The sequence below is a fragment of the Acanthochromis polyacanthus genome, chromosome 19, assembly GCF_021347895.1.
Source record: "Acanthochromis polyacanthus isolate Apoly-LR-REF ecotype Palm Island chromosome 19, KAUST_Apoly_ChrSc, whole genome shotgun sequence".
Lineage (NCBI taxonomy): Eukaryota > Metazoa > Chordata > Actinopteri > Pomacentridae > Acanthochromis > Acanthochromis polyacanthus.
In genome coordinates, this window is record NC_067131.1 from 6,259,392 (window position 1) to 6,284,302 (window position 24,911).

The window sequence follows — 24,911 nt, forward strand, 5'->3', positions numbered from 1 at the left end:
TAATACTTCATATCCCTGTAGTAAATGTGTCGCTCATGACCAACATAATTCCTGCAAAGTACACCAATTCAGCTTTGTATTTATTTGACATTTTCCACTTTTTTGAAGGGTGACAGTAGAAACAAACATCCCTGGTAGGAACTGAAACAGGAACGTTGCAGTTACGTGGTGTATACTTTCACTACCGAGCCGCTGGGCAAAAAATATTCACAGATTCAGAAAAAAACCCACAGTAATTTTTGATTCTCACATGCTGTGGTGTTGCCAACAAAACACCCAATAATGTCAGAGAAGAAGGGCCACATGGACCAAAAATCCACATGTAAAAATCCTTAAGTACAACATACACCTTCCTGATACAGTTTGTCATATTTAGAGTTCTTTCTGTCTTAAATAAAAACTTCAGTATCTGAGACTAAAGCAGAATATGCAATCGTTGAGTCTTTGGTTAACACATGCATATACTGCTATTTAATACTGAAATTAAATTGACTCATATGCAGCTCCTTGGGAAATAATAATTTACTAAAGCATCATTTGGGGAAAAGTGTTTAGAAGCAAATAACTTGTTTTGTGTACATGAATAAACACAATTTAGGCTTGTTAGCAACACAAGCAGAGTGGCTGTATTCGAAATGCAACAGTTACAAGGTGCATTCAAGCAGAGCTCCAATGACATCATGCATAGTTTTATAAATGTTATGGAAACATGCGTGCAAATTAATAAGCCTGTGTGTAGCAATGGCTGCAGGAATTTGCACATGCATGCATGCGTGCACGTGTATGTGTGCAAAGGAGTTAGTGTGAAGCCCAGCTATGGAACACTGCAGTATTTGCACTTCAGGCTGGGAGGAGATGCAAGCAAGATTACACACACACACACACACACCTAACGTCCAAACCAACATCCTTGTTTGAGGATTTTACTCAGTCCTGTAGCTGTGTGTGTACACGTGTGTGTTTGTGCGAGATGTCGGCTTGTAAACCACATGACATTTTTAAAATGACTCCATCTAATCACATTGGGATGCAGCGGCCACAACCATCCCACAGTCATGCAGCTGAGGTCAGAGGTCGCTTGGGGTGACTGCAATGAAGATCCAGAATGAGTCAGTGTGTGGTTGAGTGTGTGTGCTTTTATCACTATGCTAAAGCCAACTCAACTCCACAGCTCCATGACGATTACACCGCACAGAGGCAGGCACACTAAGATTTGCATTCATTTCCCCAATGCAGCAACAACCTCAGATAAAATTCACATGCTGTTGCTGAGCAATCAACTATCACCTTACCCAGCTGTTCTACAGATGCAGTATGCAATACAGTATGTACAGGCATAGTATGCGAGCACATTATTCTAAAAAGCAGCATCGCTTTCTGCATCCCTCTGCAGATTGTCTCCGGCAGCCACGTCTACCCTTTCTTCACCCGATTTTGCTTCAACTTGTTGCTAATTTGGATGAGTTTTAAAGCTGCAGTCAGGCGTTTCTAAGCTCCGTCTTCCGCACATCTCCGCATCCACCTTCCGCTAACCTCCCTGTTGTCTCCCTGCAGGTGTAGATTTCCCCTCATCTGAGAGAAAGCGAGTGAATAAGGGAGAGACCTGAACCTCCTTCTAATTACACCAGTGACGCAGGACGGCGAGACAGACAGAGAAGGAGGGAGGATTACATGGAACGTCCATTTGCTAGAAGAGGATCACAGCTCCCCTGCATGTGTGTGTGTGTGTTTGTGTATAGCCGTCTACCCTGGTGCAGTGTCACTGCAGCACTCACTAATTCATTCAATCTCCTTATTTGTTGGTGCGAGAGTGTGTGGTAGAGGAAGACAGGAAAGAGAGGGCTGGAGGGTAATTACTGGCACTTCCTGCTGCTCTCTAATTGGCCATCTGCTTTGCCATGGGGCGGGCCCACAGCCATCTTACATCAGCTGAGAAGGATGGAGAGGACCCGACACACACACACAGACACACACTCACACACTGACACTGACAGTCTGACTGAAGGCTTAAGAATCCAGTTCAATCTGTTTCAGGCAAGTTTACATCCAAACTGTTAGGACTGGGAAACACTGACAAAATCAAACAGAACATGTCAATACTGACAATGGAACAGCATTCTAGGGATGACACTCAGTACTTCTAGTAAATCTTTTACTAGAGATGGCTCTACGCTGCTTATTGTTTTTTGTATACGCTGTATTGAGAATCCAGTGATACCACTTCCACTCGCTTTCTAGTAGTTTAAGACTGATAAGGTGCCAGTATGAAATGCTAGGTTCAGCAAGGTAATCTTTTCCTTAATAGTTCCCACTTTAGTTTGTGTGGTGTGTCAGTTCAGGTGGTCAAGATTACTACACAGATGTGGAAATTAATGCAAATTTAAAACAATTTCTAGATCTTGACAAGTTGTAAAATATTACATTGTTCAGTTCCAAATATCTGTAACTAAATGTTTTGTGCCTTTGTAGCTACACTGTGATCTGTAAACTGTAATTTGTAAATGATAAACTGGTATAATATTGTTGAAATTGCACTTTTCTTTTTAAAAAATTCAGGTTGTTTATAATGTTTTGTAAAAACAATAGTTCATTAAATGTGAACATTTTCAGTATGCATTTTTCTGCACGATAACAACGGGAAAGTTTCTGAGTTGTCTTGTTTAAAAGGTTATTATGCTATGATTCATCAAATTGGGCTGAATGTGGTCCCTGAACTAAAATGAGTTTGGTCCAGCTGTTCTACAAGGCGTGTCTGGAAACATAGGAAATATCATTCACTATTTTTTTGCTTTCACAGTTTAAATATGGCTTTGTCCAAAGAAGGAAGAAGATTTGAATTTGTACTTCTCAGTGGACGTGACGACAGACCTATCAAAGATAGCAGATTAACTGAATCTTTCGACAAAGTGAGAATTCCTGTGTTCACAGTTTAGGGACCCCCTGCAGAACAAATAAGGTGATTTTGTAGGGGAGAGCAGCTGCATAGATAAAAAAAATAACGTAAAAACTATTCTTTGAAAAAGCCCCAAAAAATTACTGATATGATTACGGATATGGTGCGATGCTGGAAAAGGTTTTTGAAACAGTTTTTTTGTTTCACACAGAACATTGTGGTGTCTATTTTTTAAATTGTCAAACAGTTTGTTATGTTGTTTCAAATAGTGGCAACAACTGCAAGACACTTCCAACAGCAAACCTGTTTTTGGTCAACATCAGCTTTTCTGTAGCCAAAATATTTCCAGACCACTAGGGCTAAGGCTGCACAACGATGCGCAAAATAAATGCAGTTGTTCACTGAATTTCGAGACAGAATATGTTTTTACGCTTTCACATTTAAATAAAGAGCACTGCTTTCCCTTTCACGAGGTGCTACATCCCTGCTAATGTACAAATCTGTGCAGCGAAATGAGATTTAAGATAATGTTCTTCTTCACCTGAATTCAGCGCATCTCCTAAATGCAAAATATAAACTACAGTCTACTCAAAACACCTCACTTGTTGAATGTCTGCTTATCAATACACACCTTACAGCTGACACCGTGTTTCTTTTTTGCTACCAAATCTTACTTCTTAGTGTTTTTCTCCTCTTTCTGGCTTGTTTTGCTGCACATGTGAAACCTGCATGTTAGTATACTCCATGTCTGGTTAGTATAACTTAGTCCAACAGCCCCTAAATCAGAGTCATGACAGACTTCTTTTGCAGATTGATCATACAAATGAGAATGGTGTAAATTTACTTTTTGTATCAAGCAACAAATAAAGTTGCAACACGATGTTTTTGCGCCGATTTGCCTCACATCACATTCCACTCTCATCCCAACTTTGATGCTGAAATGGTAAATCACGCAGCCCTCATCAAATGTGGCTGATTTTTAGGTGAAGTGGTTCATTTTGACTCAACACAAAGCTGACACAAAATATGTTGTCTAATACTAGCTAAATCAATATTGTCAAACACATCAGTGAGTACACAACACTGTGAATCTGAGCAAGTACAAATACATTTTGTTGACCAAAAATTCTAAAGCAGCTTCACTCATTCTATGGCTGTCCAGACATGCACATGTGTGTTACTATAAACATATTAACACGTCATCATAGAGTATTTGTCAACAGTTTGCACCCAACATTCTCTTCATTTCCACTGAGGAAAGTTTCTAGATACAGCCATTCATAATTTGTATTATATTTTCTATTTTACTCAGCGACAACAGCATCCCAAAACTAGAAAACTGAACAAAACACCAATTATAAATAATATTGAAACTGTGTCATAATCATTACCACTTGTTTAATACACACAGGGTGATTTTCTTTATGCTATCATGTCTCCTCGCTTCCCTCACTTTTCTTGTAAGGAACTTAAGCAGCCAAATAACAAATCTGTCGTTCCCTAGTCTTGAGCAACACCAGTTACTTACAATGTGCTGCAGCTCTACCATCTGTCCAATCAAACTAATTCCCCTGAAAATGTGGCAATCATATGTCACACCACTTGATAGTCCTACACACCAGACACACCTGTACATCCTCCTCTCTCCTTGAGGTACGTTTAAGCAAAATGAAGATCCTCCACGATGGCACAGTGGGTACAATTTCCGAGCCACGAGAGAAGAGAGGACGGGAGTTAGCATAATGAAAAGCACACATAATATCCCTTTAACCCCGAGTGTCACATAAAATGTTTTAAAAAAAAAAAAAAAAAAAAAAAAAAAAACAGTCCCACCCGCCTATTTGGCAGTACGATGCCTTTACAGAGGGAAGCGCTTGTTGAAGTTACATCGGTAAAATCTGCCTCTTTAATCAGAACTTGGACTTTTGCAGTGTGATGCGAGTGCACAATTAGCAGCTATTACGGTCCCCATGGTAACCGCTACACATAACATGAGTTATCCTCCAGAGAGAAACTTTCTGATCAATAGCAGGAAACGATCTCTGTGTTAGCACAAAAAATGCTGCCAAAGCGTAGGTAATTTATTTAACATTTTTCATGACTTAACTTTTCACAATAGTATATTTTCAAATGAACTTACAAAAACTTGTACAGCTGTTATGACACTGCCACTTTTAACCTTTGTTCTGTAACCGTTTTTCATGACTAAAGGTGTGTAGGTAGCTAGCTACACATGAAGATGGTTTCTATATTTTTTTTAAAAAAAGCTATGACGGGTCGACTGTCTCTCAACTGGGGAAAACAGCCATGGCCACCGAGAAACAACTACGCTGTTTTCAGGAGGAACAGCATCTAAATCCCAGTGGTTTGCAATTATTATGAGAATCATTAGAGACTCTAGCTGCAGAGAGGGACCAACAAACCAACTGGACTGAAGTGGAAATTCAGGAAAATGCTGAACAATAAGTGCTACTCGTAAAGTAGCACAACTGAAATAAACTTCACTGGGCCAATTATGCAGCCGCAAGGCACTGACTGTAAGACACAAAGAAAAAGTATTAAGGTAGTGCATTAAAGTGGATGGTCTGTCTCACTCCGACACACACACACACACACACACACACACACACACACACACACACACACACACACACACACACACACACACACACACACACACACACACACACACACACACACACACACACACACACACACACACACACACACACACACACACACACACACACACACACACACACACAGTTGCAGCAGACAATGCAGCAGCCATCCACTTTCCACAGTCACTTCACTCATCAACAACAAAATAAAACGGAGCACTTGTTCCATGCAGATAAACTCGCATTACACCAACGCAGCACTTTGTGCACTGCTATATGATACACGATTTGTGCCTCTTTTATGATTTCTAATAGAAAGGCTGTTCATTTTGTTTTCTGAATCCAATTTATGCGATTTTTTTTTTAGCAACATATTCTCATCTTTCTTGTGTTTGCCAATCAAACAAGCTCCTACATCATTTTTAACTGAAGGTATCACAAATAACACCTGTTTCTTTGGGGCGACGCTCAGGTGTATGTTTTTTTGGGGGTGCCAGTGCTTATTGTGTTTCTGCATCAGTACCAAACTGCCTGCATGTAGACAATACTCCCCCACAGCCGGCTACCTGCATCCATCCCCAACATCATGTTCCTTCCTTCTTTGGTTTCCTTCCTTCCTTTCCCTCCCTGTCTTCCCTTTTCCCCTCCCCCCCTCCTCAGATTACTGCAGTGTTTACCAGAGCTTTGAGAGACTTACCCACCAGGCCACGCGTGAGGTCATACTCGCCCCGTCGGGCTAAAAAAAACCCACCCAAATCCTACCGGGCAAGCTGCCTGCTCACGCACCGATGGCCTGGTGTGGACGTTGTGTTGTGTTGTTGTTGTTTGCGTGTAGGTGCAGGTTGCGTCACCGAGGCAGCCTACTGCAATTGTTTGCGAAAAAAATTCTCTTCCTTCGCTCGCTCTATCGCGCCTCCTTCTCTGTCTCATTTCACCTTGCCTCCCTGGTGAGGAGTGTCACTGAACTCCTTGCAAGACTATACCGTTTTAAAATCCTCCTCCTCCTCCTCTCCTGGCCGGCTTTCTTCTCCCCTGGCAAAAACACACACATACACAGGCCTACATTGTGCTCCCTGCCTCTGCAAAGAGCCAACAGTTTTCTGCTGAGCCCTTACTTTTCCTCGGTGGGACATTAATACTGGAAGCTGCCCGATGTGGACACTTGATGGCAGGGATAGAACAATAAAGGCATTACAACACACTCATACAAAACAGACATGCTCTATTAGTATAAACCCTGCTCTCTCTGCCTCACTTTCTCACACACACACACACACACACACAAATGCCATCAGACGCAGACAACAGGGCAAACAGGGAGGCGCCTATGGAATCCGTGGGGTCTTAGTGGTTGATGAGATACATTTAGCATAAGTGGATTAGCCTCAATACAAGCCAATCCCCCTTCGCAGAAAGACAAGAGAAAGGCAATGAGGGAGAGAGGCTAGTCAAGAAAGAGGCACAGAGGTAATGGGAGAGTGCAGGAAAGGAGAACAAAGGAAACCAGGTGTGTGTGAACGCCAGGAAGGAGTTTGCGGGTCTAATTCGCCAGATATTAAAAAAAAAGAGGAGAACTCAATTAAGTGTCTGAGGGCCGAAACCAGGGGAGGTTCTGACACAGTGACACGAGTTCACGTCACCACGCCACACCAGGCATGTACGGTACACGTGGGCGGGGATCTCTGCAGGGAGGCGCACACGTAGAGCAACAAATAACTCAGGTGTGAAGCAAAGCGAAGGCACTAATCCGTCAATATCCTCCATATAACCCCTCCATTAAGAACTTTTCAGAATCTTTGCTCAATTAATTGCGCAACACTTGTTCAATCGCACTACAGAGACTCAAAACTGCTTCAATACAGTGTTTAGAAAGAGCGTCACTACACTATCAAGAGGTTGCTGATAAGAACTCCCGACAGACGGGATGACGGAATAGAAGGTTTCTTTTTTCCCACTTTTGGGATTGTGGGACTCTCATTTAAGCGCACAGCTTCCGATAAGGCCAGTCAGATGACGAAAGCCGGCAGATATGGTGTTGCGGAATATCAGTGAAGTGATAACACTAATATCTCTGCTAGGCCCTAGCTGGAAAAGATGGAAATCAATGAGCTGAACTGCTTTATTATTGAATATCCAGGATTTGTCTATCAATTGGAAGGAGGACGTTGATTTGTCAGGTGTGTAGCTCACTGGATTAGGCGCAAACAGGCATTTAGTTATTATATCTATGAACTGTTACTCAAATGAATTACCAGAAACTTGAATGCATAACAATGTAAATATTACACATTATATAGCTCTGCTTTACAATATACGTCAAACAAACCAAACATGCACATATCAGTGTCTGTGTGAGTGTGCAAGGTGTTACCATACCTCTTGCAGACAGCTTCTTAGTGTTGATGATTTTTGCAGCATATTCCTGTCCTGATGACTTCTTTACACACCTACGCACCACTGAAAAAGCTCCCCTAAGAAGAAAGAGCATAAACAACCAAAAATCAGTTCCATTTCACATTCTCTCTCTCACACATCCACAAAGTGTGACATTTGAAACTGCAATCCACACATGTGGCAGTGGTTTGTTTGTGTTTGCGAACAATATGCCTCTCTTTTTGGCTCACGTTTTTTTTTTTTTTTTTTTACAGTCATCATTACTATCACAGCATCAACGTGCACAACCTGAAAAAAGTTGAGACAATCGAGCAAACCGGCAGCGATAAAACGTGCTTCAGCTGCAGCCTTGGATTAGAAGTGAATGACCAAGTTCTTTTGCTAAGCTTTGATATGCACACAATACAACGCAACCTACTGCTCCAGAGGAAATTCAATTTGCAACAGCCAGCACAAAGACTGGGCGGCATCTCACACAACAGTCAACATTTAATACAGACACAGTTACAAATCTGCTCAAACATAAAAAAAGGAAGCGCATAATACCCAACAGAGCAACTGCTACTCTGAGGAGTTTCATATTGACCCAAACGGATGCTCTCCTAGCGGCTCTGCTGATTGTACAATTTTGAGCATTACAGAAGAAGTAATTATACATGATTTTCATAGTGCCTTGCAGGCTGCAGTTTCTCGCCTGGGCACAGTTTTCCTGAAAGAGGATGGCTGCGTTTTACTACTCTGGATGATATATGGAGGGCTGCTGCTGCTACTTTCTGCTGCACTCTGCTCTTAGTTTCAATTATTTACCAGTAAATGAGAGGTGACAGGTGACACAAGTACAAGTCAGTGCCTTTGACGTTAATAACCTGTGACGGAGCAGAATGCATTAACAAACGGCTGCAGAAACATAAGCCGGCGTGAGTGGTCAGTCTGGAGAGGGTCCACCATATAGACCTACTGTGCAGGATGTGTAGGTGTGTGTGCATGTGTGCCAGTGCAGTGGCTGTGCAATCAGTGCCATCGATTGCGGTCAATTATTAGAGACAGAGTGGAAATGGCAGCTGGAAATTAAGGCCAGTGTATCTTTATAAAGCCAGTGTCGCCCTGCTGCTGCTGCTGCTGATGATGATTTGGGTACAACAGGGGGGGAAATAGGCACCGCCGGCCAAGAACAACAGATGCTGCCGCCGCCGCCGCTGCTGAAACAGAGGAGGTAGTGGCCCGGTTTTTTTCTTGCCGTCATCAAAATACCGAGAAAATACGTCACTGGCTCCGACACGGTAAACGCCAAAAATTGCCGTTATAACCGCCAGAGCCGCACCGACATTATTGATAACGCGGCGGTGGGCTCGGCTGCTGTGCGGAGCGTATTTCACATAAAGCCGCCCGGACCGAATAACTTCCTCATTAGGTGATCCAGGGGTACGTAGCGTTACTCAACACGGTTACACAAATCATCTGCAGCTGCTCCAGGGGAAAAAAAAAAAGAGTGGTCGGCCTAGTTAGCTAGCGACCGCAGCCTCAGGTCTGCTGAGCCCTCACGGAGCTGTCAGACCCGTGGGCCGGCGAAATGTCACAGGGCTTCGTCTCCGGCGTCTCTCGGGGCCCCGCTGGCGGGTCCGGCAGACCAGAAAATACCGGCTAGCAAACACGGAAGGGGCTAACAGCTGTTCCCGCACCAGCCCCTCGCGCTGTTTATTCATCCCCAAAAGACGCAACTAGCGCTAGTTGGCTAACTCGGCTAGTTTATCAATATCAGCATGGTAGCTCGTTGGCTAGTAACTGAACGTTAGTGCGCCGTCTCCGTTACTGCGGGGGCAGCTAGTTAGCCGATAGCAGCGTTTATTTAGCCTGACTGCACCACGACAATAACACACTCCACTTCACGCACAATGACAAATCATTCAAGCGCACAACATGAGCGGACCGTGAGCTATTTAAGCTAACTATCGCCCGCTAGCTGGCTAACCAGAAGGCGAGGTTGCGGGGGTGGGGGACGAAACGACAAGACAAACACGATGCACAGTGTAACACCACGGCTGCTGCTTACTTCCCGAGCTCCTCGTACAGCTGGTACTCGTCAGTGAACCGGGTGGAAGTAGCGGTGGTTGCCATGGTCGGAGCCGTGAGCAGACGGGGGGGAGCCCGAGCCTTGGGGTACGACGGCGGCTTGGCTCTCGTACGGGGTCCGAGAGGAGGGTAGCCTAGCCTCCAACACTGGAGCACCTTTCTGACAGGCAGGCAAGACTGAAGAGGAGAGAGGCGAGCAGAGACGGAAAGGGAGGGGCTGGGGAGAGGAGGAGGAGTGATGATGATGATTGTGTGTGTATGTGTCTGTATGTGTGTGTAGCAAAGGGCAGGAATCCTCGCGAGAATAGACTCGTGCAGCACGAGATCAAGGCCTCCGGTTCAATGAAGTCACTGAAAATGTGGAGAGATGGTGCTGAATTGTTTCCCTCATTTATGCAAAATAAATCACTTTTTTTCTCTTGGGTGCATTACATCACAGTGACATGACTTATTAGTTAAAAGTCAGACTGACAAACAGCTTCCACTTTCTGCCTTTTCCAAATATTGCAGGGGAGCATCCTAGCAGTATATATTTTTTCTTTTCTTTTTTTTTTACTGCACTGGCTGGGATACACCCAACCCTGGGTCACACCTCACTGCAGCAGAGGCAAACTGTGACAAACACACACACACACACACGCAGGCATACCGACACACACTCCAGGGATCAATATTGATTAATGCAGGTCTTGCTCTGAACACAGGAGGTCTTTCTGAACCACTGATTTTGCCTTTGCATTAGAGAGCTTTGCAACAAGACAGAGAGGGAGAGAGAGAAAGATCAGGGATGGGAATAGTGTGACTGCTGTATCAGGTTTCCACTGACGAGCACACACCTATGTTTTTCCACAGTGTGAGTGCTGTTAGCTCGGCGGCGCTAAAAGATGGTGTCACACAGATCCAGAGTGCCTCACTAAATGTTTAATGTGGCATGAGTGGGAGGCCATCAGAGGACGGGCGGGTGGGGCTGGAGGGAGCCATAGAGCTTTGAGAGTTACAGTTATAGAGGCCCGGTGTTTGTGTGTTTGTGTGTGCGTCTTGCCTGGCTCAGCACTCCGAGGCGGGACAAGACCACATAGACACTGTCAGAGAAACAGAAAGAGAGAGAAAATGGTGACTTCACTTCAAAATCTTTATGCGTGGTTGTCAGCGTGGGAACACAAAACTGAAAAAGTTCAAACATTACGAGGCCATTTCTGCAAGTGCAGCCTGCTGAATAGGTGATGGAGAGCAGGGAAAAAAAGGAGGCCAGCATGTTGGTGTGTTTGCGCGCATGTTCGTGTGTTATGCGGAAGACAAATGAGCACTGCAACGTAGGCTACTGGCCCTCTCCTGCCCTCCTTTTCCTACGTGCTAACCCTGCTGCCTCTCCTCCTCTTCCTCCACCTCCTCAGCCTCCACAGAAGTTATATAATGGTGAACTCCTCAGCCTTTGTTATCTCACACCGACCACACACTACGCCTTGCCCGCTTCATGAGAGACAGTGGAGCAGAGGAGGGAAGAGGAGTGAGCGTAGAGAGAAGAGAAAGTAGGATGGTTTCAGCTGAAATTGGCCAGAAAGATGGCAAAAAAAACTCTGGCTGTTTCTTATATTTCAGTGTTATTCTTGTCATTTTTATTACACTCAGTTCTATCTTCAACTCGAACCACCTTATGTGCATCATACTGTGCAACTTACATGTGTTACATCAGTAGCAGATCACTGGATGACTAAGGCTTCGCTCTTGATTTTGCAATGAAAACTGTAAGATGACATGAGGATGCTCTTGCACTTAGTCATGTGTTTTAAATGCAAACTGGGGGAAGCTGTGGACTAGATAATCAGTCACTGAATGGGGATGTCGTGCAAAGGCTGTGTGTGCATGTTTCACTATATTAAATGCACCTCGCCAGATTTCCTTTAGTGAACTCACAGCTGCAGAAACTCATCAAGTCGGCTTTTTGTATGTCACCAGTTGAAGTTATTTCTATATCTGCAGAGCCAAAATATCACATTTCTGTTGCAGCAGACTCCAATGGCAAACCGAAGCTATGTTTGTATCCAGAATAGACTAATTTTGTGCAATCAGAGAGCCTTCAGTAGCCGCGATACATTTAGGCATGACTTTTCCTTTTGTTGTGACTAATCAGGGTGAATATGCCATCTGTTACATCATCACAACTGAGAGGGTGGACGGGGCCAAGAGCTGAGTCATGACGCTCCCATTCTCCAGTGCTTTTGGGAGAGAATCATCTGGCTGGGGGAAGTGAATGAGTAGCACGCTCCCTTCCTTCAGCAGATAACTGTCGTGATGCCTCGGAGCAATAAGCCACTGACCCCCAACTGCTCGGCGAGTCTGTCGTTTGACGGCCGTGGCATCCGCCGTGCAGCACCCAGAGCGCCAGTGTGTGTGGCTGCATGGGCGGAAAAGCTGGGTGTTGCTGATGAAACGCCGGTTTGCTCAGTCAGCTCGGACAGGATAAATAAATAATGGTAAGTCTTTGAGCATCGCAGCAAAAAAGCAGAGGCGACATGTACTCAGCTCCTGTTTTTGATGATTATATGGCTTAGTCATTTCGAGTTTGTGTAGTTTCCTCTGTTGCAGGGGCACTGCTGGAAATTCAACAGCATCTACCTCATCATGCTCTGGCCGAGATACAGGAGCAGTAACCACAACAATCCAAATAAATCAGAACTGACACTTTAAACTATGTAAAAAATGAGAAGTCCCCCATCTTGTGAAAGTCAAGTTTGTGGTTTTTTTTTTACCTTGTTAACATGTCCATATGGTGCTTTTCCTAGAACAGAAGACACATCATGAGAGAAATAAGCAGTAAACATCATGTCAGTGTACCGATTACAGTCTCCAAAACATGGATTCAGGCTTCCCGGGGTTTCGTACATATCAAACCTAAGGAACCAATCCCATCAGCTTGAGGGTGGCACATTCTGTAGCAATATTCTTCTTGAAAATCTGATTCCAGGTCAAACACCAAATTACTGAGATATTTCACCTAGTAGCATTACAGTGTTTGGAGAGGAACATGGGTGAGCTGGTGTGCTTGAGCTGCATTGACTGGTGGAGACTTGGGTGGACTGAAGATATGCAGACCCTTCCTGGGATGCATTTTCCGTGGAATTCATAGTTTTTGCAGCACGTGAACAGCACAGGATTGTGGGAAAATGAGACGCGAGCTTCAGTTTTTGGATCCAGTTGAATTACTTCTCTATTATAACTTGCCATTTTCTAGTAAAGAGTAGTTTTATAGTGGTTTAGTAGAGCTGTATGTGAGCTGGTGCGCTGAGCAGTGAACAGAGGTAATATATGGAGGTAGAATCTAGGTTGGAAAAGGTAAGTCAGTGAGGAAGTACCTCAAACCTGCATTCTCTTGAACAGCCAGCAGGAGGCGACTCTTGCTAAAAGATTGTATAGAAATCTATAAGAAAATGATCCTACTTCTGACTTGATTTGTCACCTCAGCAAGCATTTTCCTCATGAATTTATGATCTCAATAGCTAGTTTTAAGACTTTTTGAATACAATATAATGTTCTTTTAGTAAATTATGATCCAATTCAAAGTAAAATAGATGATAAAGCAGGGTATGTGTTAGGGTGGCGCTAGCTTGTGACTGTCCAGGCTTCAAAATACCAAGATGAAACTTGGGACTTCAAAATGGGACGTCACAAATCTATGGGTGATGTCACAGTGGCTGTCGATCTTTAATACAGAGTTTATTTGCATTCTAGAGGAAGCAATGCTGTATAACTACATTATCCATTTTAATGCAGGAAGACAAGGACAAAAACTTCTGACTAACTAATCCCGACTCACACATTTTAGTTTTTAGGGGTTTGATCAACAGTCACAGAGGGCCTTTAAAACGTACATTAATGCATAGGTTCACAATTTTTCAAGCTCGTCTTAAAAGAATAGTCAGCTGGAGCAGGTTTTTGCTTCCTCCTGTTCATAAGAGGCCTCTTAGTAATGTGCTTCTAGTGTAAGTGATAGGGGAGTGGAAACATTGAACTTAGTGCAAAAAAATATAGTGCAAATAGAATTCTTTTTAGTGCAAAATTACATCAGTATTGCTTCATCTCAACTCGCAACACTATGGGGAAACAGAAAGAGGGAAATTCACAATGAAAACAGAGCAACAGTGGAAGATATTTCCTTGATACTCAGACTATTGTTATTGACTTCAGATTACAGATTTGCACTCTGCGATTGTTCCTTACATAGGCAAAGATCTTTTAATGTCAAGTATGAATGTGCTGTAACAGTGAGGAAAACTGTGCCTGTATATGACACAGAGTACTTTTTATGTACTTTTCTTGTGTAGAAATGTAAAAATTGAGACTGAAGGTACTGCAGATGTTTTTAGGATGATTTTAGGATTATGCACAATAAAGGAACCTAATTTCCTGAAATAATGGACGTCTTCAGACAACTAGAGACGTCAGGGGAAGCTCATAGTCACAAGTTAAAGCATGACCCCCTTGTATCACAATTCTTTGTTTCAATGCATATCTTGTATTTTCTAACTAAGTTAATTATGTGTTTTCCTCTCCTCTATACACTACTGTGTTCTCTCCACTAGAGGTCAGCTGGATGCAGTACAGCAACTGCACTTATGAAAGTGACACAACTTTAACTCATTGTTGGTAGCTATTAGCAGCATTTGCATAGGGAAGTAAGGCGAATGGAAGAACAGCTCCTATCTGCAAAATCTTTATGAATATATAAGAGAAAAAGGTGATCATTAAATGATTTTAAAAGATAGTTTGAGTTGTTTTGATTTAGCCTCATCTGTACTGGCTACATTCATTTCCAAGGCCTGCATAAGAAACACTCTGTATTATGTCACTTGCTCTGTGTCTTTCCACTGCAGTCAGGCCTACGCTGTTCATGTTTTGTGTCGCCCATATTCCATTTGTTTTGATTTGTATTCTGGTCCAGCTCATCCTCTGTCAGTTGGAGTGGAAGACACTAGAAACTGAACACTGAAAAACTGCAGTTCCTGCATTGCAGGCCACCGAATCTCTGCAAGAGTATAAGTTTGCTTTCTGGTAAGAGACCTGTTACTTAGTGTTTGCGTGTACAGACAACATATACATCTATGTACAGTGTACCATACAAGGGACGATAAGATTTTACAGTATTATAGAGAGAAACCTAATAATTCCCCCTTGAGAAAGCACTTGGCGACGGTGGGAAGGAAAAGATGTGCGCAGTATATCTCGCCCCAGCCAGTCGAAGCAGTCAGCCACCCACCCTGAATCTGCTTCTGTCGCAGGGTTCTTCTTATTAAAAGCGAATTTTTCCTCCGTCCTGTCGCCGAGTGCTTCCTCAAGGAGGGAACTGCTCGTCTTCTTTCTACAGTTTTGTCAGATCTTGACCTTGCTATGCAAAGTGACCCGATATGACAAACAGTCTGTTATGATTTGGCGTTATGCAAATAAAACTGAAGTGGAGTGAATTGGATCAGTCAGAGCACGTACTGTACATGCAGCAAAACCAGCAGAGCACAGCCTGGGCTTTGCTTCCACCCTGTGTTCAACAGGCACAGCTGCAGCACGGGAGACAAAAAACAAGTGTGACCTTATCAGGAAGACAGTTGTTCTCCACACTGATACCACACTAATGACAAAGTTTGATATTGTGGTAAATGGAAGGAGGTTTATTAGAATGGATGTTTGCATACTGTAGATTTTTGTCTCATGTTAGATAAAGAAAATTGTAAAATCAAAATGAACCCCTAAAGCTCAATATTTTAGCCAGGCATTATACTTCCCAAAAACTTATAGCGCCCTCCATAATTATTGGCGTCCCTGGTTAAGATGTGTTGAAAACCTTAAAATAAATTCAGTTTTTATTGCAGAAGCATGCTCTCACACTGAAAATTGTAGAAAAATGTATTATAGGAGAAGATTAGGTGCTGTTTTGTTGGTAAATAGGGGGTTGTACAATGTATTAACATTAGTGGTGCCAATAATTGTGACACACATGATTTGATGTAAAAGAATTATTTATTAATGTGTGATTTTTTTTTTTCCCCACTGAATAAATGCACTTGAATTAAAGGTTGGATTTTCCTCTTTTCTTCATTGTGGTCCTATATTATTTAGAAAAAAAATGAATTTATCAGAAGCTAAAGAACAGTAGTTTACTACACAACACTCAAACATTCATTTCAAATAATGTAGAAAAGTCCATTAAACAACTTATTCTTTATCTTTGTGTAATTTGTGTTTGTGCTACCAAACATTAAGTAATTAAAAATACCTTTGATGGTAGAAGAACAGCTAATTCCTCAGTGTAGTTTATCTGACTGAGCATAATTTCTTGACAAGATTGATGCAAACACAACACAATTAGTGTCTGAAACTATTCTACACGTTAGTGCATTAGTAAGCTCCTAAATGAGGCTAAAGTGTTGGTATTTAGTGAACTCTAAACCACCTGGATGATGCATTTTTGTGATGAAGGCACATTTGATTTTTGGTAAATAATTACATTATTACTTTTATTTGGTATTTTTACATGTTAGAACCAAAATTATGTGACATTTTAATTTTGAGACTAGTGGAAGACAGACAGGACTTCAGCTTCTCTTAAGGATTTGGAGAGAGCTGTAGGAGAAGTAAAGAAGGGGAAGTTCATACGTCAGGTGGCAGATGAAGATCGACAGAATGACTTTTCAGCCCATCAGGTCATCCATGAACAAATGGAGACAGATCTTACATTATATGAGATGGAACATTTAAAATTTTACTTCAACATAATTGATGGCACAATTTACCCCCAACATGTTTTCTCCAAAGGCTCAACTAACTCCAAGTTTGTTCCCTTTGGAAAGCCATATTCCTCATATACAATGACTACACCAGTGTTTCAGCATTTTACATGAACCCAAATCAATCCACTGTGTGCTTTCTTTACAGTAAATATGACAGCTAAAAGTTTAAAAAATAACAACATTACATATATGCTGCTTTGTTTACATTTGAACGAGGTAGTGCTGCATTTAAATCAGGGTGCAGACAGTTCTGCACAGTGTCTTCCAGATTTCAACAAGACAACAGGACTACTTGAAACGAGCAGGACATCGAGATTAATCTCAGCGTTAAACTTTCAAGAAAATCCAAAGAAGCCAACATTTTTGAGGTAAGTGACTTCACTGCTCTGTTTGATGAAGCAAACACCAGAGGAAACATTCAGAAGGAAGTTTTAAAATCTATTTTTCTACAACTCTGTCCAATTTGTAATGAAATCTGTGAGTCAGAACAGGATGTAACACTCAGTTTTGTACTTGTCTTGTAATTTTTAACGTCTTGTTATTAAAAAGTAAGATCTTAGCAGTGTGGAAGGGAAGTGATGTGTTCAGGTTTGGTCATAACTGGATAACTAAAACCAACTCCTGTAAAGAGCAGGACAACATTTTTGTTCAGACAAAATATGGTTTTAAAGCTCCAAACTTGGAATAATTTGACTATAACCATGACCAAATGCATAGACATGTTGGGATAGCAGGATTTTTCTACTGGGAAATATTCATTTTGGAGAATATAAAGATAATCTGATGTGTTGATGTGAGCAAGAGTTAAGATCACTTTTTTCTGATCAGTAAATTCATTCAGTAAGTGTAATAAGTAAGGTAATAGCTCATTCTGTTTCCTTAACTTGCAACATGGAATCCAAAATGAAATTGGATTAAGCTATCCAGCAATATTTCTGTTTTTGGTGCTACAACTTGTCATATCTGCTCCATCAGTTACTAAAGTTCATCACAATTTCTTTTTCATTTTTGTGACCAAGCATTTAATGTTAAAAAAAAAATCTTCTGTATGTTTTATTTTGTATTATCCTGGCATGAAAGTACAAAAGTGTCAGAAAATATCATTGGTTGATTTCTGCATTGTTGTTTTTTTGGGGTAATGTGTGCTCAAAGATGAGACTTTCAGTGACAATTTCAATTATTTTTTAAATTTGATTTTGATTTGTAAATAAACATACTGAACACATTTCTAAAAGTTAGCCTTTTTAATATATTTGAAATGTATTTTATGTGAGAAAAAATCTGTCAAATGAGACATGGTTGAGCAGAAAATGTTCTAATAAATGAGAGATTTCAACAATTTCTAACAACATTACTCAGAATATGTCACTATAAGTTATTAAGTGCAGATAGATGAGAAAAACAGGGCCAGTTTCAGTAATTTAACAATGCTGAGAAATTTTAAATTGTTTTTAAAGGCATTGTAGAATTCATGGCAAACACAAAAACTCTGAGTGGAGACACCATTTCAATTTATTTTATTGAGTTATTTATTCGTTTATTGAGTAGTTCAGTGAAACCAGCTTAACACCAAACTCAGAGACATCCACATTTCAGCAAAATCTAGATAACCAGACTTTTGTGAAGTAAGTAACTCCACTCTTCTGTTTAATGAAGTAAACACTTCAGAGTTTCTGAGGAAACATTCATGTAGTTTTGCTGCAATACTGTCCAATATGCCTTATAACACAATTCAGAACAGGTTGTAACACTCAGTGCTATTGTTTTATGATAATTGGTTCAATATTTAGCAAATATGATTGAAAACTGAGATCACAACAGTGTGGTAGATTACCAATGGTTTAACAAGACATCCATAGATTATGTTTCTCATTTGTGTCTGCTTCACTTTCAGTCTTTTTTGACAAGATCAAAATGAACATCCAAAGTTCATCCTCATCCTCATCTTCCTCTGAGGAGAGTACTACAAGGCATCCTTTCAAAGTCCCAGAAGGCTACACGTTGATGCAAACCCTGGAACATGGAAGCTGTGGATTTGTGCCGGAATCTACGAAAAACAACACTGAAGAGCACGAGGCCATAAAGGTGTCCGAACGGAACTGTCAAGACCATGAGGTAGGACACTGATTCCAGCTGAACAGTGACACAAAAACGACATTGTTTTAAAAAGAGGTAGTACCACTACAAGATTCTGAGTAGTGGTACTGGTCATGTTATGTACTTTTTAGTTGTTGAGAAGAACTGATTGGACTATGTGGCTCAGCAAACATATTCTCTCTCCACAGGTGAAAATCCTGAAAACACTCATGAGCCACAACTCAAAGGAGAAGGACAGAATCACCCCCAGTGATATCCTCGACCATCCCTCTATCACTAGAAGCGACCTCAGCAGCAACTCCCCCACCAGCAGTTGGTAAGTGTGTTTCTGTTTACTTTGTACACAGGTTGTGAGACATTAGCAGCCCAGCAGGTGACAAAAGACTGATATGGACTTTTGTTGATTTCCATGTTTACGTTCTCTGCTTGTCGGATGTAAACCCAACCGTGTATGTTTTCTTTTTTAGCGATGAATCTAGACCCTCCACCACCGTGTCCATCATGGTTAAGCCTGCAGACCCTGCAAACAGAATCAACCTGGCAGGCTTACCTGATGAGGAAAGTGACCTGAAGAGCAGTAAGCTTGAGGACAGTGACACTGCTGAAGACAATGAGAACAACAAGGACAGAAACAATGATGAAGACACTCAAGTCAATAAGAAGGCGCAGAGAAAGACAAAGACAAAGAAGAAGAACTACTTCCAATGTGCCTTCTCCTGGATAAAGAAGAAGTGTTCAGGTTTGGTCATAACTGGATAACTAAAACCAACCAGTACTCCTGTAAAGAGCAGACTTCTGTTTAATGAAGTAAACACTTTGGAGTTTCTGAGGAAACATTCATGTAGTTTTGCTGCAATAATGTCCAATATGCCTTATAACACAATTCAGAACAGGTTGTAACACTCAGTGGTGTTGTTTTATGATAACTGGTTCAATATTTAGCAAATATGATTGAAAACTGAGATCACATCAGTGTGGTAGATTACCAATGGTTTAACAAGACATCCATAGATTATGTTTCTCATTTGTGTCTGCTTCACTTTCAGGCTTCTGTGACAAGATCAAACTGAACATCCAAAGTTCATCCTCATCTTCCTCCGAGGAGAGCACCACAAGCCAGCGTTCCGAAGTCTCAACAGGCTACACATTCGTGAAAGAAATAGGACATGGAGGCTTTGCATTAGTGGTGGAATGTGTGAAGAACAACACCGAAGAGCACGTGGCTGTAAAGGTGCCCGAATGGAGCAATCTAGACCATGAGGTAAGACACTGATTCCAGCTGAACAGTGACACAAAAAAGACATTTTTCAAAAAGAGGTAGTACTACTACAATATTCTGAGTAGTGGTACTGGTGATGTTATGTACTTTTTAGTTGTTGAGAAGAACTGATTGGACTCTGTGGCTCAGCAAACATATTGTCTCTCCACAGGCGGAAATCATGAAAAAGCTCGTGAGCCACAACTCCAAGCAGTCCAACATCATCGACTACAAAGGAGACGTCTTCATCAAAAATGAGCGGCAACTGGTGTTTGAAAAATTGGACATCAGCCTGTGGGACTATTTGCGGAATTCACAACAGCCAATGCCACTGGAACACGTCCGCACAATTATTGAGCAGGTGTGACCTTCTATTGTCTCCTTATATTTCTCTCCTTGAGTGGTGCTAGAATCAACATCGGTGTTTCAGGAACCTTTACAACTTCTGCTTTTATTGTCATGTGACAGATTTCTTTAACAAACTCCTGATAAATGTTGTTACTTGCAGCTGGCTGTAGCTCTGAATACGACAAAGAGTGCTGGCATAATCCACGCTGATCTGAAGGAAGACAACATCATGATGGTGGATCGTGTGAAGCAGCCATTCAGAGTCAAACTCATTGACTTTGGTGAGGCCGAGTACAGCTCCAAAACCAAAGCGGGAAAGCTACTCCAAGTAGTTGCATATAGGTATGAAATACTGATACTTCTGAAACTTCTTTAATTCAGCGCTGTCTCCTTATTGTCTACTGTGTAACATCTTCATTTGATGTTTTTTCCACTTTCAGAGCTCCAGAAATCATCCTGGGCCTGCCGTATTCTGAGGCCATCGACATTTGGTCATTAGGCTGCGTGATGGTGAGGATGATGACTTCAGATTGTCTCTTCGGAACAGACTCCGAATACTGGACAGTGAGTAAATTACTGCAGCTGAAACACATTAGAAGCCGTCACAGGAATAGCTTCAGGTCTAACACGGTGTTATGTTTTGTTTGCAGCTCCTACGCATGATCGGTCTGTTGGGTCCGCCACCGCAACATGTCATCGATGCTGGACGGAGATCAGAATTATTTTTTCAGAAAATGCCTGATGGTTTGTGGCAGCTAAAGGTACAATACTCCTACTGTGATTTTACCTCTGACCTTTACTCACTCAATAAGATAAAGACTTTAGTAAGCATGATTGTTTTCTTCTTTCAGAGACCTACAGAGTGTTTTGGGACCCATTTTGACGACGCAGTTTACCAGTTCAGCTCTCTGGATGAAATCGAAACGGTACTTTAGCAAGCAGCAGCTAGTTGCTGAAAAGTCACATTCATTTATGGTATTCACATTTCACGGTGGAAGGTGATTTGACCGCTGTTGGACTTTCAAAATGTTTTCTGCACCAGGTGTGCTCTGAGACGGACAACCTAGCAGAGGCTGATGAGAGAAAGGAGTGCATCGAGCTCCTGAAGGCGATGCTTCAATGGGACGAGAAGGACCGAATCACCCCCAGTGGTATCCTGAAGCATCCCTTTATCACGAGAAGCTACCTCAGCAGCAACTCCCCCACCAGCAGTTGGTAAGTGTGTTTCTGTTTACTTTGTACACAGGTTGTGAGACATTAGCAGCCCAGCAGGTGACAAAAGACTGATGTGGACTTTTGTTGATTTCCATGTTTACATTCTCTGCTTGTCGGATGTAAACCCAACCGTGTATGTTTTCTTTTTCAGCGATGAACCGAGACCCTCCACCAGCCTGTCCATCACGGTTAAGCCTGCAGATCCAGAGAACAGAATCAACCTGACAGGCTTGCCTGATGAGAAAAGTGACCTGAAGAGCAGTGAACATGAGGACAGTGACACTGCTAAAGACATTGAGAACAGCAAGGACAGTGACAATGATGAAGACACTCAAGTCAATAAGAAGGAGCAGACAAAGACAAAGAAGAAGAACTGCTTCCAGCGCATCTTCTCCTGGAGAAAGAAGACGTTCTGCTGCTGCTGCTGTGTCCAAGTTTAAGGATGTGATGAACTGAGCAGCACTAATGGACTGGAACCACATTTCGGACTCACAGTTCCTTTTTTTTTTGTTTTTTTTTTGTTTTTTTTTTAAAATCAAAAAAAGTCCATATGAGTTCCTGACCTCAGCATCCTTCGCTGGGTTTCCCCTCACCCCAACCGGTCGAGGCAGATGGCCGCCTTGTCTGAGCCTGGTTCTGCCGGAGGGTTCTTCCTGAAAAGGGAGTTTTACCTCCCCACTGTCGCCAAGTGCTTGCTCAGACAGGGAATCCAAAGGAAACTTTGGATTTGTTGGATTCCTCTGTATAATTGTGTCTTTACTGTTCTCATTGAAGTGTCTTGTGATGACCCATTTGAAATGGTGAATAAAATGTATTGAAAATGAATTGAAAGTTTCACCTAAAAAGTGTCTGGATTTTGGTCACATGGTTGATGCTCACAACTGCCCCGAGTCAGTCGTGGCTTCTCAGTTGCCGTGCAGAGCAGAGAGTCTTTGGGTTTCTTTTTTTACAATTTCCATCGTTATTTTTGGTGAATTTTTAAATTTGACATTTTAAATAAAGTGACTAAAATGAAATCTGACAATTTTAGGCTTATTTTCAAGATGTTTTCTCTATGTAACCACACAAAACTGATGATATTTATTACAAAGTATACAAACAATATTTTTTTTGGTGCCTGTAAATGAAGACAACAGGAGGGGTTAAAAAAAAAAGGCCAAATGAACTTGATTGTGATTCAGTTTTGAATAGCTGTAAGCAGGGAAGCTTCTGTGGGGGTTGAATACTTTTTATAGGCATCATTTACGTGCACTTTTCACTGCATTGGACTGCAGTTCTCAGCTTGTATTTGGTTGGTAGAAATTGAGATCAAACTGTATTTTAAAGTCTTAACATATGAAGGCGAATCCATCAGCATGGCTACTAGTAAGAGGGAGTGAAATAATGTTTTGTAATGTTTAAAAAAAAACATGAACAGCTCTAGACATGACGTGTGCAGCAATATGAACAGACTGTGTTTTGGTATTATTATTATTAAATCACATTTGTAATAAAAAAAAATCTTGAGTGAAGTCATGAACGGGAGAATCACAAAGATGAGTTTCACTTTTAACAATCATTTTATTAGCAGTCCCAAGAGGCAATGAAAAAAAAGAATCAAAGAAAAAAAAAAGGGACAGAAGTTAAGATTACAGTCAAGACGGTGGGTCAATTAAAGTCAGTGAACAGAAAGACGGAACAGAGGGCTGCACACACACACCAAACACAAACAAAAAGAAACAGAAAGTGATAACTGAATGTAATCTCATGGGTAGTGTGTGTGTGAGTGTGTGTGTGAGTGTGTGTGTGTTGGCTGATCCCTCTGTTCCTCACGAGAAATTCACCAGGACCGACCCCACATTCACACACACTCGCACACAAACATATCAAAAAGCCTGTCTTCCCCTCTTCAGTAAAAGATGATTTTATATTTTCGGCTATTTGTGACAGAAACCAACCACCGGCGAACCACAGCTGTTCAGGCAGGTCTTTAAAATTGTTATTTTCTATTAATTCTGTACAGACTATATATTTTATTTACACACTGAACAGGTTTTTTTTTTTTTTTTATTCAACTTTTCAGTGCGGAGACAACTCAAAATTTGCAAACATCTTACTGGCGTCTTCGTGGATCTGCTGTCATTCTGTGCTCATTTCTGTCTGCTGGAAATTTGCCTCGAGTACAATTCTGGACATCGACGCCTCTGATTAATATAAAGTCTGCAGCACTACAAGTCAACAGATGCAATCATCCGCAGAAACTAATCGGGAAAGAAAGGGGAGTTTCCACCGCTCTGATGCTGAAATGAAAACGCTCACATGCCTCATTTATTTTCCTTTTCTTTTATTCTTCACTTTGTCTCGGCGCTGCATAGACTTGGAACTAACGAGAGCTAGCCTGGATCACCACGGTAATCTGAAATGCACATCTGGTTCATCAACAGTCGAGCCAGATGTCCGCACCGATAAAGGAGCCGATTTAAACCGATCTGAATTACACCAATTACTGAAATCAGCCACAGCAGTCACGTGCACCTTTATTTTCAGTCGACATGTGGACACCCAAAGCAGATTTTTGATTTGAAGTTCATTTTTAATGCTTTCTGTGGGTGACAACTCGTCAGACTCCAGTTTCAGCTCTTAATCTAGGGCTTAAACTCGGATGCTTGCACCTGGAGACACAGCAGGAGACAGAAAAAAAAAAGAAAAAAAGTCGGGCAATGGCTGGCTAATCCTCTCACATCTGGAAACAAACCACACACACGTTATGGATGATTGGAGCAGCATGGGGAGGAGGGTACTAAGGCCATGAATACAGTGGATAAGAGACAGAAAGAACAGCATTCATTTAGTTTACGTCTTCGTATGCAGACGTCCTTCACTCTAATGGGATTCAATCATATAAAAAGTGTTTGCTATCCGAGTGTCACCCAGAACAGCCTTTCAGTGCTCGTAATACAGACAGTACACCGACTACAGTCAACATCAGCCGTCTCCGTCGCTCTCTGACTCTGCTGCATACTTAATTGTTCACTTGTATATACACACACATTACCCTCCCTCGTCAGTTACTTCGCTCCTGCTGTGTCGGAGCAGTAGATTTGAGGCAGAGTAAAGCTTTATTAACACCAGATCCTCAATCTCTCTCTCTCACACGCGCAAACACACGCTAACACTCGCATTGTCACACACATGACGTGATCTGCCAGCTGGTCTCTGGCGCTCAGCTGACGGACAGCAAGGAGAGCTTTAGTTTA

The 24,911-nt window shown here is 41.8% G+C and overlaps 2 protein-coding genes across 8 annotated transcripts in view; one reads left to right on the top strand and one right to left on the bottom strand.

Moving 5' to 3' along the window:
* LOC110948379 (calcium/calmodulin-dependent protein kinase type II subunit gamma-like) overlaps window positions 1–10,197 on the bottom strand; it is a 40,846-nt gene extending 30,649 nt beyond the window's left edge. For 2 of the 7 annotated variants that reach the window (XM_022189870.2, XM_022189867.2), the window contains exons 1-2: window positions 9,959–10,196; window positions 7,891–7,985 (exon numbers count right to left, since the gene is read on the bottom strand). In XM_022189870.2, coding sequence (XP_022045562.1) covers window positions 7,891–7,985; window positions 9,959–10,023 — 160 coding nt within the window. In that variant the 5' untranslated portion in view covers window positions 10,024–10,196. Of the gene's footprint in view, window positions 1–7,890; window positions 7,986–9,958 lie in introns of all 7 variants that reach the window. The other 5 variants (XM_022189875.2, XM_022189873.2, XM_051940004.1 and 2 more) reach the window with 4 other exon arrangements.
* Window positions 10,198–20,293: 10,096 nt separating this feature from the next.
* Window positions 20,294–22,157, top strand: LOC127531191 (dual specificity tyrosine-phosphorylation-regulated kinase 3-like). Its single transcript, XM_051939972.1, has 5 exons — window positions 20,294–20,406; window positions 20,901–21,024; window positions 21,312–21,386; window positions 21,503–21,675; window positions 21,827–22,157. Exons 1-5 carry the CDS (start codon window positions 20,294–20,296, stop codon window positions 22,113–22,115), a joined length of 774 nt encoding a protein of 257 aa, XP_051795932.1. The 3' UTR covers window positions 22,116–22,157.
* Window positions 22,158–24,911: the final 2,754 nt, after the last annotated feature.

Excerpts from the sequence above, each read along its gene's own strand:
- LOC127531191 (XM_051939972.1), top strand. The coding sequence starts at position 20,294 with ATGAAAAAGCTCGTGAGCCACAACTCCAAGCAGTCCAACATCATCGAC. Across the intron at positions 21,387-21,502 it reads CTCTGGATGAAATCGAAACG|GTGTGCTCTGAGACGGACAA; the intron begins GTACTTTAGCAA and ends TTTCTGCACCAG. Across the intron at positions 21,676-21,826 it reads AACTCCCCCACCAGCAGTTG|CGATGAACCGAGACCCTCCA; the intron begins GTAAGTGTGTTT and ends TTTCTTTTTCAG.